The sequence below is a fragment of the Peromyscus eremicus genome, chromosome 5 (genome assembly GCF_949786415.1).
Source record: "Peromyscus eremicus chromosome 5, PerEre_H2_v1, whole genome shotgun sequence".
Classification (NCBI taxonomy): domain Eukaryota; kingdom Metazoa; phylum Chordata; class Mammalia; order Rodentia; family Cricetidae; genus Peromyscus; species Peromyscus eremicus.
The window spans coordinates 27,734,832-27,745,765 of NC_081420.1; the positions used below are offsets into that span (position 1 = coordinate 27,734,832).

Consider the following 10,934-nt stretch of genomic DNA (forward strand, 5'->3'; position numbering starts at 1 on the left):
TCTCTTTCTCTTTCAACCCTGCTCTGTCAGATAGCAAGATTGCATGTGAACATAGTCTCTGAACTCCATAAACTGGAGCTGTATGTCACAGCTAAATGTCACAGCTAAGCCCTGTAAAGTTCCTGTCAAGTTTTAAAATATGTAGCACTAAGTTCTTCCCTGATTTTGATAGGGAGTAAGTTTGTGATAACTACTAACTTCCTTATGTGGAACATTCTAGAAACCTTCAAGGATCCAGACAGGGACTGACATAGGTTCTTCTCTAAATCACATTCAATCCCAAGTGCTGGGATTAAAGCATGCACCACCACACCTGGCCATTAAAATCTTTTAAGTTACTAATTTATAAACAACTATTTTAAGGTAATTGTAAGTACACTTAAGACCTGTAGAGGTTAATCTTATCAGCTTGATAGGAACTGCAATCAACTAAGAGAAACACCTCTGGATAGGTCTGTGAGTAGATTTCCATACAGGACTAAGGGAGAAGACCATCCTCAGATGGAACAGTACCGTATGATGAACGGCCCAAACACAAAGAGCCCAAGGGGACAGCAGTGGTATTGCCTGCTTCTACAAAGTGTCTATCTTTTGTTGTGGACTGTGTCTGTCCCTGTTGTTGTTGTTGTTGTTGACTGTGTCTATCCCTGTTGTTGTTGTTGTTGTGGACTGTGTCTATCCCTGTTGTTGACTATGTTGTTGTTGACAGTGTCTATCCCTGTTGTTGTTATTGTTGTGGACTGTGTCTGTCCCTGTTGTTGACTATGTTGTTGTTGACAATGTCTATCCCTGTTGTTGTTGTTGACTGTGTCTGTCCCTGTTGTTATTGTTGACAGTGTCTATCCCTATTGTTGTTGTTGTTGACAGTGTTTCTCCCTGTTGTTGTTGTTGTTGTTGACAGTGTCTATCCCTGTTGTTGTTGTTGTTGTTGTTGTTGTTGACAGTGTCTATCCCTGTTGTTGTTGTGGACTGTGTCTGTCCCTGTTGTTGTTGTGGACTGTGTCTGTCCCTGTTGTGGACTGTGTCTATCCCTGTTGTTGTTGTTGTGGACTGTGTCTATCCCTGTTGTTGTTGTTGACTGTGTCTATCCCTGCTGTTGTTGTTGACTGTGTCTATCCCTGTTGTTGTTGTTATTGACAGTGTCTATCCCTGCTGTTGTTGTTGACAGTGTCTATCCCTGTTGTTGTTGTTGACTATGTCTATCCCTGTTGTTGACTGTGTCTATCCCTGTTCTTGTAGTTGTTGTTGTTGTTGTTGTTGTTGTTGTTGTTGTGGACTGTGTCTATCCCTGATGTTGTTGTGGACTGTGTCTATCCCTGTTGTTGTTGTGGACTGTGTCTGTCCCTGTTGTTGTTGTGGACTGTGTCTGTCCCTGTTGTGGACTGTGTCTATCCCTGTTGTTGTTGTGTACTGTGTCTATTCCTATTGTTGTTGTTGTTGACAGTGTCTATCCCTGTTGTTGTTGTTGTGGACTGTGTCTATCCCTGTTGTTGTTGTGGACTGTGTCTGTCCCTGTTGTTGTTGTGGACTGTGTCTGTCCCTGTTGTTGACTGTGTCTATCCCTGTTCTTGTAGTTGTTGTTGTTGTTGTTGTTGTTGTGGACAGTGTCTATCCCTGTTGTTGTTGTGGACTGTGTCTATCCCTGTTGTTGTTGTTGACAGTGTCTATCCCTGTTGTTGTTGTTGTTGACAGTGTCTGTCCCTGTTGTTGTTGTGGACAGTGTCTATCCCTGTTGTTGTTGTGGACTGTGTCTGTCCCTGTTGTTGACTGTGTCTATCCCTGTTCTTGTAGTTGTTGTTGTTGTTGTTGTTGTTGTTGTGGACAGTGTCTATCCCTGTTGTTGTTGTGGACTGTGTCTATTCCTGTTGTTGTTGTTGTTGTTGTTGTTGTTGTTGTTGACAGTGTCTGTCCCTATTGTTGTTGTGGACTGTGTCTGTCCCTGTTGTTGTTGTTGTTGTTGTTGACAGTGTCTGTCCCTGTTGTTGTTGTGGACTGTGTCTATCCCTGTTGTTGTTGTGGACTGTGTCTGTCCCTGTTGTTGACTGTGTCTATCCCTGTTGTTGACTGTGTCTATCCCTGTTGTTGTTGTGGACTGTGTCTATCCCTGTTGTTGTTATTGACAGTGTCTATCCCTGTTGTTGTTGTTGACAGTGTCTGTCCCTGTTGTTGTTGTGGACAGTGTCTATCCCTGTTGTTGTTGTGGACTGTGTCTGTCCCTGTTGTGGACTGTGTCTATCCCTGTTGTTGTTGTGGACTGTGTCTATCCCTGTTGTTGTTGTGGACAGTGTCTATCCCTGTTGTTGTTGTTGTTGACAGTGTCTGTCCCTGTTGTTGTTGTGGACAGTGTCTGTCCCTGTTGTTGTTGTGGACTGTGTCTGTCCCTGTTGTTGACTGTGTCTATCCCTGTTCTTGTAGTTGTTGTTGTTGTTGTTGTTGTTGTTGTTGTGGACAGTGTCTATCCCTGTTGTTGTTGTGGACTGTGTCTATTCCTGTTGTTGTTGTTGTTGTTGTTGTTGACAGTGTCTGTCCCTGTTGTTGTTGTGGACTGTGTCTGTCCCTGTTGTTGTTGTGGACTGTGTCTGTCCCTGTTGTTGACTGTGTCTATCCCTGTTCTTGTAGTTGTTGTTGTTGTTGTTGACAGTGTCTATCCCTGTTGTTGTTGTGGACTGTGTCTATCCCTGTTGTTGACTGTGTCTATCCCTGTTGTTGTTGTGGACTGTGTCTATCCCTGTTGTTGTTGTTGACAGTGTCTATCCCTGTTGTTGTTGTTGACAGTGTCTGTCCCTGTTGTTGTTGTGGACAGTGTCTATCCCTGTTGTTGTTGTGGACTGTGTCTGTCCCTGTTGTGGACTGTGTCTATCCCTGTTGTTGTTGTGGACTGTGTCTGTCCCTGTTGTTGTTGTGGACTGTGTCTGTCCCTGTTGTTGTTGTGGACTGTGTCTGTCCCTGTTGTTGTTGTGGACTGTGTCTGTCCCTGTTGTTGACTGTGTCTATCCCTGTTCTTGTAGTTGTTGTTGTTGTTGTTGTTGTTGTTGTTGTGGACAGTGTCTATCCCTGTTGTTGTTGTGGACTGTGTCTATCCCTGTTGTTGTTGTTGACAGTGTCTATCCCTGTTGTTGTTGTTGTTGACAGTGTCTGTCCCTGTTGTTGTTGTGGACAGTGTCTATCCCTGTTGTTGTTGTGGACTGTGTCTGTCCCTGTTGTTGACTGTGTCTATCCCTGTTCTTGTAGTTGTTGTTGTTGTTGTGGACAGTGTCTGTCCCTGTTGTTGTTGTGGACTGTGTCTATCCCTGTTGTTGTTGTTGACAGTGTCTATCCCTGTTGTTGTTGTTGACAGTGTCTGTCCCTGTTGTTGTTGTGGACAGTGTCTATCCCTGTTGTTGTTGTGGACTGTGTCTATTCCTGTTGTTGTTGTTGTTGTTGTTGTTGACAGTGTCTGTCCCTGTTGTTGTTGTGGACTGTGTCTGTCCCTGTTGTTGTTGTGGACTGTGTCTGTCCCTGTTGTGGACTGTGTCTATCCCTGTTCTTGTAGTTGTTGTTGTTGTTGTTGTTGTTGTTGTTGTGGACAGTGTCTATCCCTGTTGTTGTTGTGGACTGTGTCTGTCCCTGTTGTTGACTGTGTCTGTCCCTGTTGTTGTTGCTACTGTCATTCTTTGCTAGCATCAAACTCCAGCTACTTGATCTTTCCCACATAGAGTGAAGATCGGTAACTCTCCAGGAATCTCCCAGGCCTTTGGCATGAAATTGCTACTGCTTGGCATCAAGTCATGTGGGCTGAGGAGCTACTGAGTTCTCAGCCTCTCTGGAATGTGCATGAGCATTGTTTAATTGCCCAACTCCTATAAGGGGGAGCCCCTTTTTGTAACATATATATGCTATCATATATTCTAGTCCCCTAAAGAACCCTGCCTAACAATACCCTACATATGTGTGACTAGAAATGCAGAGAGCTGTGTAACTAAACCATCTAACTATTATGCAGATGTTTACAGAGTTCCAGGCCAGTCAGATGGCTCAGTGGATAAAGGCTCACTAGCTAGGTGAGCTGAGTTCAAATCCCTGAGACCCACATGGTGGAAGGAAAGAACTGACTCCCACATGCACACTATCACTATGTCATGTACACTCACACACACACACACACACACACACACACACACACACACACACTTAAAAATTAACTAATGTATAAAAGAAAAAGGTTTACAGAGTTAAAGGCATGTATGACCAGTGCATACAAAATGACCACCAAGGGTCCTCTTTTATACAATATGCATTGTGTGTGAACCTTCAATGTAAAATTAGCCAACAAAAATCTTTCAACTGCTGCTTGTAATCAGCACCATCAGATGAAAGACTTTCCATTTGGGCAGTTCTATTTAAAACCTATCTATATCCACTTGCCTGGACCAAAGAGGCATTTTCTTATTGTATATATGAGACATACTTGTACATCAGAAAATGAGGATTCTAAATATACATCAAACATGGAGGCTAGATGAACATATAAAGAACTTGTTTGTAGCTATGATGTCAATTGCTGGGGGCTCCTTTGTCTGTAAAATGTGTATGTTCCTCAACTATATAAGCCATCCAAAACACAAAGTGTAGAATTCCTTACCAAGCTGGTATCCTCCCAGCTGCAACAGTTATGGTGATAACCTTTCCCAGGTTGCTCTGTAGATGGACAAAGCCAAGTCACTAAAGTGACCTCAGCTTGTCATCTCCCTGCCCCAAACCTCTATCCCCAATGACTTCAAACAGCTGCACATACCTGATCCTGTGAACCCAGCAGACCCCCTACATCTTGGGGACTGCCCAGGCAAAGGCTGGGACTACCAATATCTCATCACCATTTGTTAACTTGTAGCCAAAGTGCTCTCTCTACCCTACATGCCTACAGGTAGCATGTGTCAGAAATTTGATTCAGTTCCATGATGCCACAGAAAGCAGAGTTTCCACCCTTGTGCTGTTTCTCCCCCTCCTAATAAAGAAGATGTGATGCAGGCATGCTAAGCCAGTGGCCTCAAGGCACAGAACTCAAAAGACACACATGGCTAAGTCAGGAAATGAAAAATCTTATCCTAATCAATTAGACAAAAGCTGTGTGGTTAGAGCTGAAATTTGTGAAATCCATGAAGTGGTGTATGAAAATCCTATAGCTGAGGGGAGAAGGAAAGGTAGAGCAGATCGAGAGACATTAGACTGGAAGCCTACACATGCACACATGTGTGCACACAAACACACAGTATGAGAAAATTCACGGACTTCTGAGCAGAGGTTTGTGGGTAATCTGACAATCACACTCCCAGGCACTCAGGGAAGTCTTCTGAACAGTGACCTTCCCTGCTGCTTCATGGGCTCCCAGAGTACAGTGCCCACTCTCGGAGCGGGAGCATGGCTTCCCAAAGTCTGCAAACCTCGCCGCCCATCTTGCTTCATGAGCATGGAGTTTCCTAGGGAAACATTTTGTTCCGTGCAAATTTTCAGACTTTTGCATAATGTTTTGGAAACTCTTTAGATGGAAATACACTTTCTACCCAGCATACCCTGAATCTCTGATTCAGGGACACCTTGGCCACCAGGAAGCTTCTAGAATCTCCCTTTAATGTAGGAACAGGGTAGTTAAATCACTGGGAAGACGTTAGTCTTTAATGACTAGAGCTAGGTAAGATTTTTAAAGTTATTCCATTTGCAAGCAAAATGACCACACTTCTCCGATAAAGGTGAATATATTCCTGCAAAGGGGCACCAGCTTCATTGTGTAAATTTTGTGTTGAGGGGATGTGCTTCCTTCCCCAGCCCTTCCTTCCTCTTCCCCTCCCTCCTATCCTCTCCCTTTGTTTTGTGGGGCTGGGGATCAAGCTCAGGCCTTCACATATACTAGATCCAATGGTTAGTCAACACTATCCACCTTGACTAGGTTGAGAAACACCATAGAAAACACATCTCTAGGTGTGTCTGTGAGAATGTCTCCAGAAAGGCTTAATTGGGAGTGGAAGACACACCGTCAATGTAGATGGAGCCATGAACGAGCTGCAGGTCTCAGACTGAATAAAAAAAGGAGAAAGTGAGGGCTGGGAGATAGCACCCTTGGTAAAGGGCCTTCCGTGCAGGAGTCAGGACTAGGTAAAAGAACCGTGGGGTGGGAGTCACCCAGCGCTAGAGGGTGGAAGCAGGAAGGTCAGGCTAGCCAAGTGATGGACTTCAAGTTCAGTGAGACCTTGTCTCAAAAAGGATGGAGTAGAGAGCAATAGAAGAAGACATCCGATGTCAACCTCTGGCTTCCACACATACGTGTACAACCACAGGGACACACACACATATACATAGACCACACACGTGCACGAAGAGGGAGCCAGTAAGCCGAGCCCAGCATTCATCTTTTCTGCTTCCTGATTGTAGACACAATGTGATGCAATGTGAGCAGCTGCCTCCCTGAAAAAAGAGAAGTCACTAACACACCAGGCAAGTGCTCTGCCACTGAGCAGCACCCGGATCCCAGTAAACACACTTTTAAATACTGAGTGGCTTTGTTAGTATTAACCTTTCCTTCAAAATAAACATTAATTTTTTTATTTCTCATTTAAGCCAGACTGGCCTTGAAGCTTCTACATGGCCAAAGATAACTTTGAACTCCCGATTCTCTTTCCTCACCTCCTAAGTACTGAGATTTCAGTAGTCAACTATACCACACCCATATTGAAATAACAACAAAAATCCTAACAAAAAAAATTTTAACCAAAGAAAATTCTAACAACGAACAAAAATGTATTTTAACTTCACTTATATTTATAAAATAAAATGTTTCCTGGGGGTTGGAGAGATGGCTCAGCAGTTAACAGCCCTGACTGCCTTGATCTCCAACACCCACATGGTGGTTCATAACCCTCTGTAACTCTGGTTCTAGGGGATCCCATGCCCTCTTCTGGCTTCCGAGGGCACCAGGCACACAGGTGGTGCATGGACACACACGCCAGCAAAACACCCATACTCATAATAAATAAATAAATATTTTTAAGTGTTTCTTATGGGCTAAAAAATAGCTCAGTGTTAGAGATACTGACCAGCTAACCTACAAACCTAATATGTATGAAATGCTGGGTTTCAAAATAAAATAAAATATAAATAAACAACAAATAAATAAACAAATAAAAACCTAGGTTTCATCCCTACAACAACAAAATTGTTTGCTTTTTTTTTTTCTTTTATCTCTTGAGACAAGATCTCTCTGTGGTGACTCCCTGGGTTTTCTGGAACTCACTATGTAGATCAGACTGGCCTAAAAATCACAGTGCTCCCAAGTGCTAGGATTATAGGTGTGTGCCACCACACGCAGCCCTTGTTTGCTGTTTTAAATCATCACTAGGCAATCGTCACTAAACTGTTAACTGTTTTGTGAATTATGATTCTCGGCATATAGCTTTAAAATTAGTAAGCAGGGTTGACACACTTTCTATAAAGGGTCAGAGAGTAAATGGTTTACACTTTGCATCTACTTAACTCTCCTGTAGTACAGAAGAGCATCCATAGAATGAGGCCGTGGCTCTGTTCCAGTAAATATCTGTGGATGATGAAGTTTGAATTCCACGTAATCCTTCATTTGTTGGGTTGGTTTTGTTTTAAACCCAGCTCTCATTCTGCTGGCCTCCAACAAGCTGTGATCATCCAATTTAAGCTTCCAGAGTCCTGGGATTTCAGGGATGAGCCACCATACTCGGCCTTGTTTTTTGCTTGATATAGTTTTTCTAGGCCTCCGAGGCTGGCCTCAAACTCTTGACAATCCTGCTTTAGCCTCCTAAATGCTGGGATTATAGGTGTGCGCCACTATATCTGGCTTTAATATAATTTTCATGGCACAAAATAATAATTCTTGCTGGGCGGTGGTGGCGCAAGCCTTTAACCCCAGCACTTGGGAGGCAGAGACAGGCGGATCTCTGTGAGTTCTAGGCCAGCCTGGGCTACAGAGTGAGTTCCAGGAAAAGCTACACAGAGAAAGCATGTCTCGAAAAAACCAATAATAATAATAATAATAGTAATAATAATTCTTTAACATTAAAATAAAACTTTAAACGTGAATATCATTTATAGGTCTCTGGTTCCATGAAAACACACTTTGGGTCATGTTTGACCTTTGGTAATTGTGCTGACCCATCTGTAGAACCATGAAAACATCTCCCCTTAAATTTAGTCTACTCCAAACTAATTATGCTAGTCACGTGCTAGAAAATAGGACACTTTGAATAATAATTTTCAAAAGAAAGTACATTACCAGGGAAGAGTGGGAAGAAAGGAACTGAGTCTTCACCCAGAGTGCGCCCCCACTCAGACCTGGACACATCTCAGCATATGGGGCCGTCCACAGTGAGTGAAGTTCCCCACACCCGCGCCTAGGGGGTTGCTGTGCAGAGTGCCCCATTTAATTCTGAGCAGCAGGAGCCGAGTGTGCTTTGTTACCATCAAGTTCCCACTCGTCCTCGTGCCTCTGAGAGGAGAAAGAAGCCACCTGTCCAGCCCCCAACCCCTGCACTTGGAGTGCAGCCTGCGAGAGCCCAGCTTCTCTGACTACTAATGGCCCAGAGAGTGAAACGGCTATTACAAGCTCTAACTGCACAAAAGGGTTTGGGACGAATGTGATGGGTTCCTGCAGCTCACAGCCAAGGCCTTGGGCATTTTAATTCGTCCAGCATTTTACTATGACAAGGGACAGAGCACTTTTTGTACATTTTGAAGATTGCTTTTCCCAGTGTGGAGAACTTGGGCTCTTGCACATCAAGAGAAAGCATGTCAATGCTGTCTGTTTCGTCAGCTGAGCACCCCCCGATCGCCAAGGCCTCCCCAAACCCAAACCCCCAGAAGGTGAAACATGAAGCATGGAGCATGTGCACGTGGCCTTTACTTTTTAAAAGGACATTTGTATCCAATCACAGAAGAAAATAGCGCTGTGTCTGGACAGACGTTTCCAGATCCCAGATAAATGGAAAGGCTGATCAGCACCCACGGAGCCTTCTGAGAATCAAACCTTGGTGTGAAGGTTCCCTCCTGGAGGTGGGGTGCCTGTCTTTCCCTACAGATTTTCATCAAGCTGTAAGGACTACATCTCACATTAGAAACAAATCCCCAAGGTCACAGGTCCTGACTCAGGGTTCCACAGCCCCTTTCTTGGAGAGAACCCCTGCTTAGGGGACTGGGGTGTTCCTTAGTCCATTGCAAGCTGGGAATTCTAGAAGGCAAGTAGAAAGGTCAGTCGAAAGAGGGTCAGAGCATTGCCAGACCCTCTGTGCTTGCTGGTGCGTTGATCTGCGCTGAGAGTTGATGGTTTATTTAACGCTTTGCTCCTTTCTCTCCAAGCTTGGTTAATGCGACGCTCAGCTAAGGTTCCTCAAGAGTTCTTGATGGAACTTCGTGTGCTGGTCAACCTCTCTCCATGTCTCAAACAAAGGGCTCAGAGTGGATCTGTGGAGCACACATAGCGCAAGGTGTAGTTGGCCCCCTCGTTGTTATCCCAGTATTCGCCCTGTTCACAGCGGTAACAGACGGCAAAATGGATAGCGACGTTCCATGTGTCAGCGTCCTCCCCTTCTTTGGGTTGCAGACCTGGGGGCAGGCACAGCGAGAAGCAGAAACGCTCGGTGACAGGCTCCTCCTCACTATCCTCAGCCCCTGGTCCAGAGTGCCCCGCTGGCACAGGAGGCAGCTGCTCCGGTGACTCAGGATGCAGCTCGGCTGGCACGTCCAGAAAGGTGCGCCACTCGGTAAAGGTGTAGCGCACCGCCACAGCCCTGGGTCCAGGACAGCTGATCACCCGGCCCGAGCCGGTCACCTCCGCGTGGGGCGGCTGGGAGCATTGCACGCACTCCAGACACACTCGCTGTCGCCGCAGACGCTCCTCCACAGCGCTCAGCCCCGGGAGCTGGAAGAGGGGTCGGAGCTGGATGCGCGGCACCCAGAGGGGCGCGGGCACTTTTGCCACCGTCAGCAGCCCCCCGACCTGCTTCAGGTCCTCGGCGCTCAGCGGGAAGCTGCGGAGACGGGAGAGCACGGCCGGCGGCACCTGAGGCTCCTCCGCCTCGCTGAAGTGCTTCACGCTGGCCAAGCTCAGCCCCAGGGAGTCCGCGAACTGCACGCGCTTCTTGCACTTGGCGCAGCAGTCCACGGCCCGCTCGCCACACTCCGCGCCGGGCTGTCCCTCCAGCTGCTGCTGCTGCAGGAGCTTGGCAGCCTGCAGGATGGGGTCCGCCGGCAAAGAGAAGGAGCGCGCACGAGGACGGCGATATTCCTGCAGCTCCGCCTGCTCCGGGAGAGCCACCTCTTCCTGCGGCGACAGGGGCCTGTCCTGGAGCTGAGCGTCAGGGATCGGGGTCTCCGAGGTGCCACCCTCCACGCAGAGGACCTCGGGGACCGACAGCCGCTCCGTGGGCGGGGGGTCTCCGGAAAGCGTGGAGCTGGGCGCCTCGGAACTTTGCTGCTGCTCCCTGGATGGCTCCATGATACCATCCGGCCCCGGGATTAGTCCCGCAGCAAACGCAGTTCTGGAGACTCGCTGGAAACTTATTTACTCCAGCAGCAGAAGGGACGCATAACGCCGGCTGGGTTCGCCCTTCCTGGCTCAGTCTAGCCAGGCTGGAGAGCAGAAAGCAGATTCAGCCTGGAACCTCCAGCTTTTAGCTGCGGCTGCCCCGGACCGAGAGGGAGGAGGATGCTGGCCTAAGGCTAGATCCCAAGGGGGAGGGTCAGGGGCGGGGAGGCGCGGCCTCCGGAATACCTGGGAACCAGGTCCCGAATGGAAATCAAGACTTTCTGAAGGTCGCGGGCTGGCTGATAGCCTTGATCCTCCCCGTGGCAGTGCTGCGTCTGTCCCACCTCTAGGCAGCTCGCAACTTTCAGAGCCAAGAGTGGAGACAAAGTTTTCCAGTCAGTGAAGTTACTCTTCC

General features: G+C 46.9%; 1 protein-coding gene across 1 annotated transcript; it reads right to left on the bottom strand.

The window, feature by feature from the left end:
- Nucleotides 1–8,842: 8,842 nt before the first annotated feature.
- On the bottom strand, nucleotides 8,843–10,531 carry Ppp1r3g (protein phosphatase 1 regulatory subunit 3G). Its single transcript, XM_059262311.1, has one exon. The coding sequence runs from the start codon at nucleotides 10,487–10,489 to the stop codon at nucleotides 9,446–9,448; it is 1,044 nt and encodes a 347-aa protein (XP_059118294.1). The 5' UTR covers nucleotides 10,490–10,531; the 3' UTR covers nucleotides 8,843–9,445.
- Nucleotides 10,532–10,934: the final 403 nt, after the last annotated feature.

Bases quoted from the DNA above. Each gene is read 5' to 3' on its own strand.
- Ppp1r3g (XM_059262311.1), bottom strand. From the start codon at position 10,489: ATGGAGCCATCCAGGGAGCAGCAGCAAAGTTCCGAGGCGCCCAGCTCC.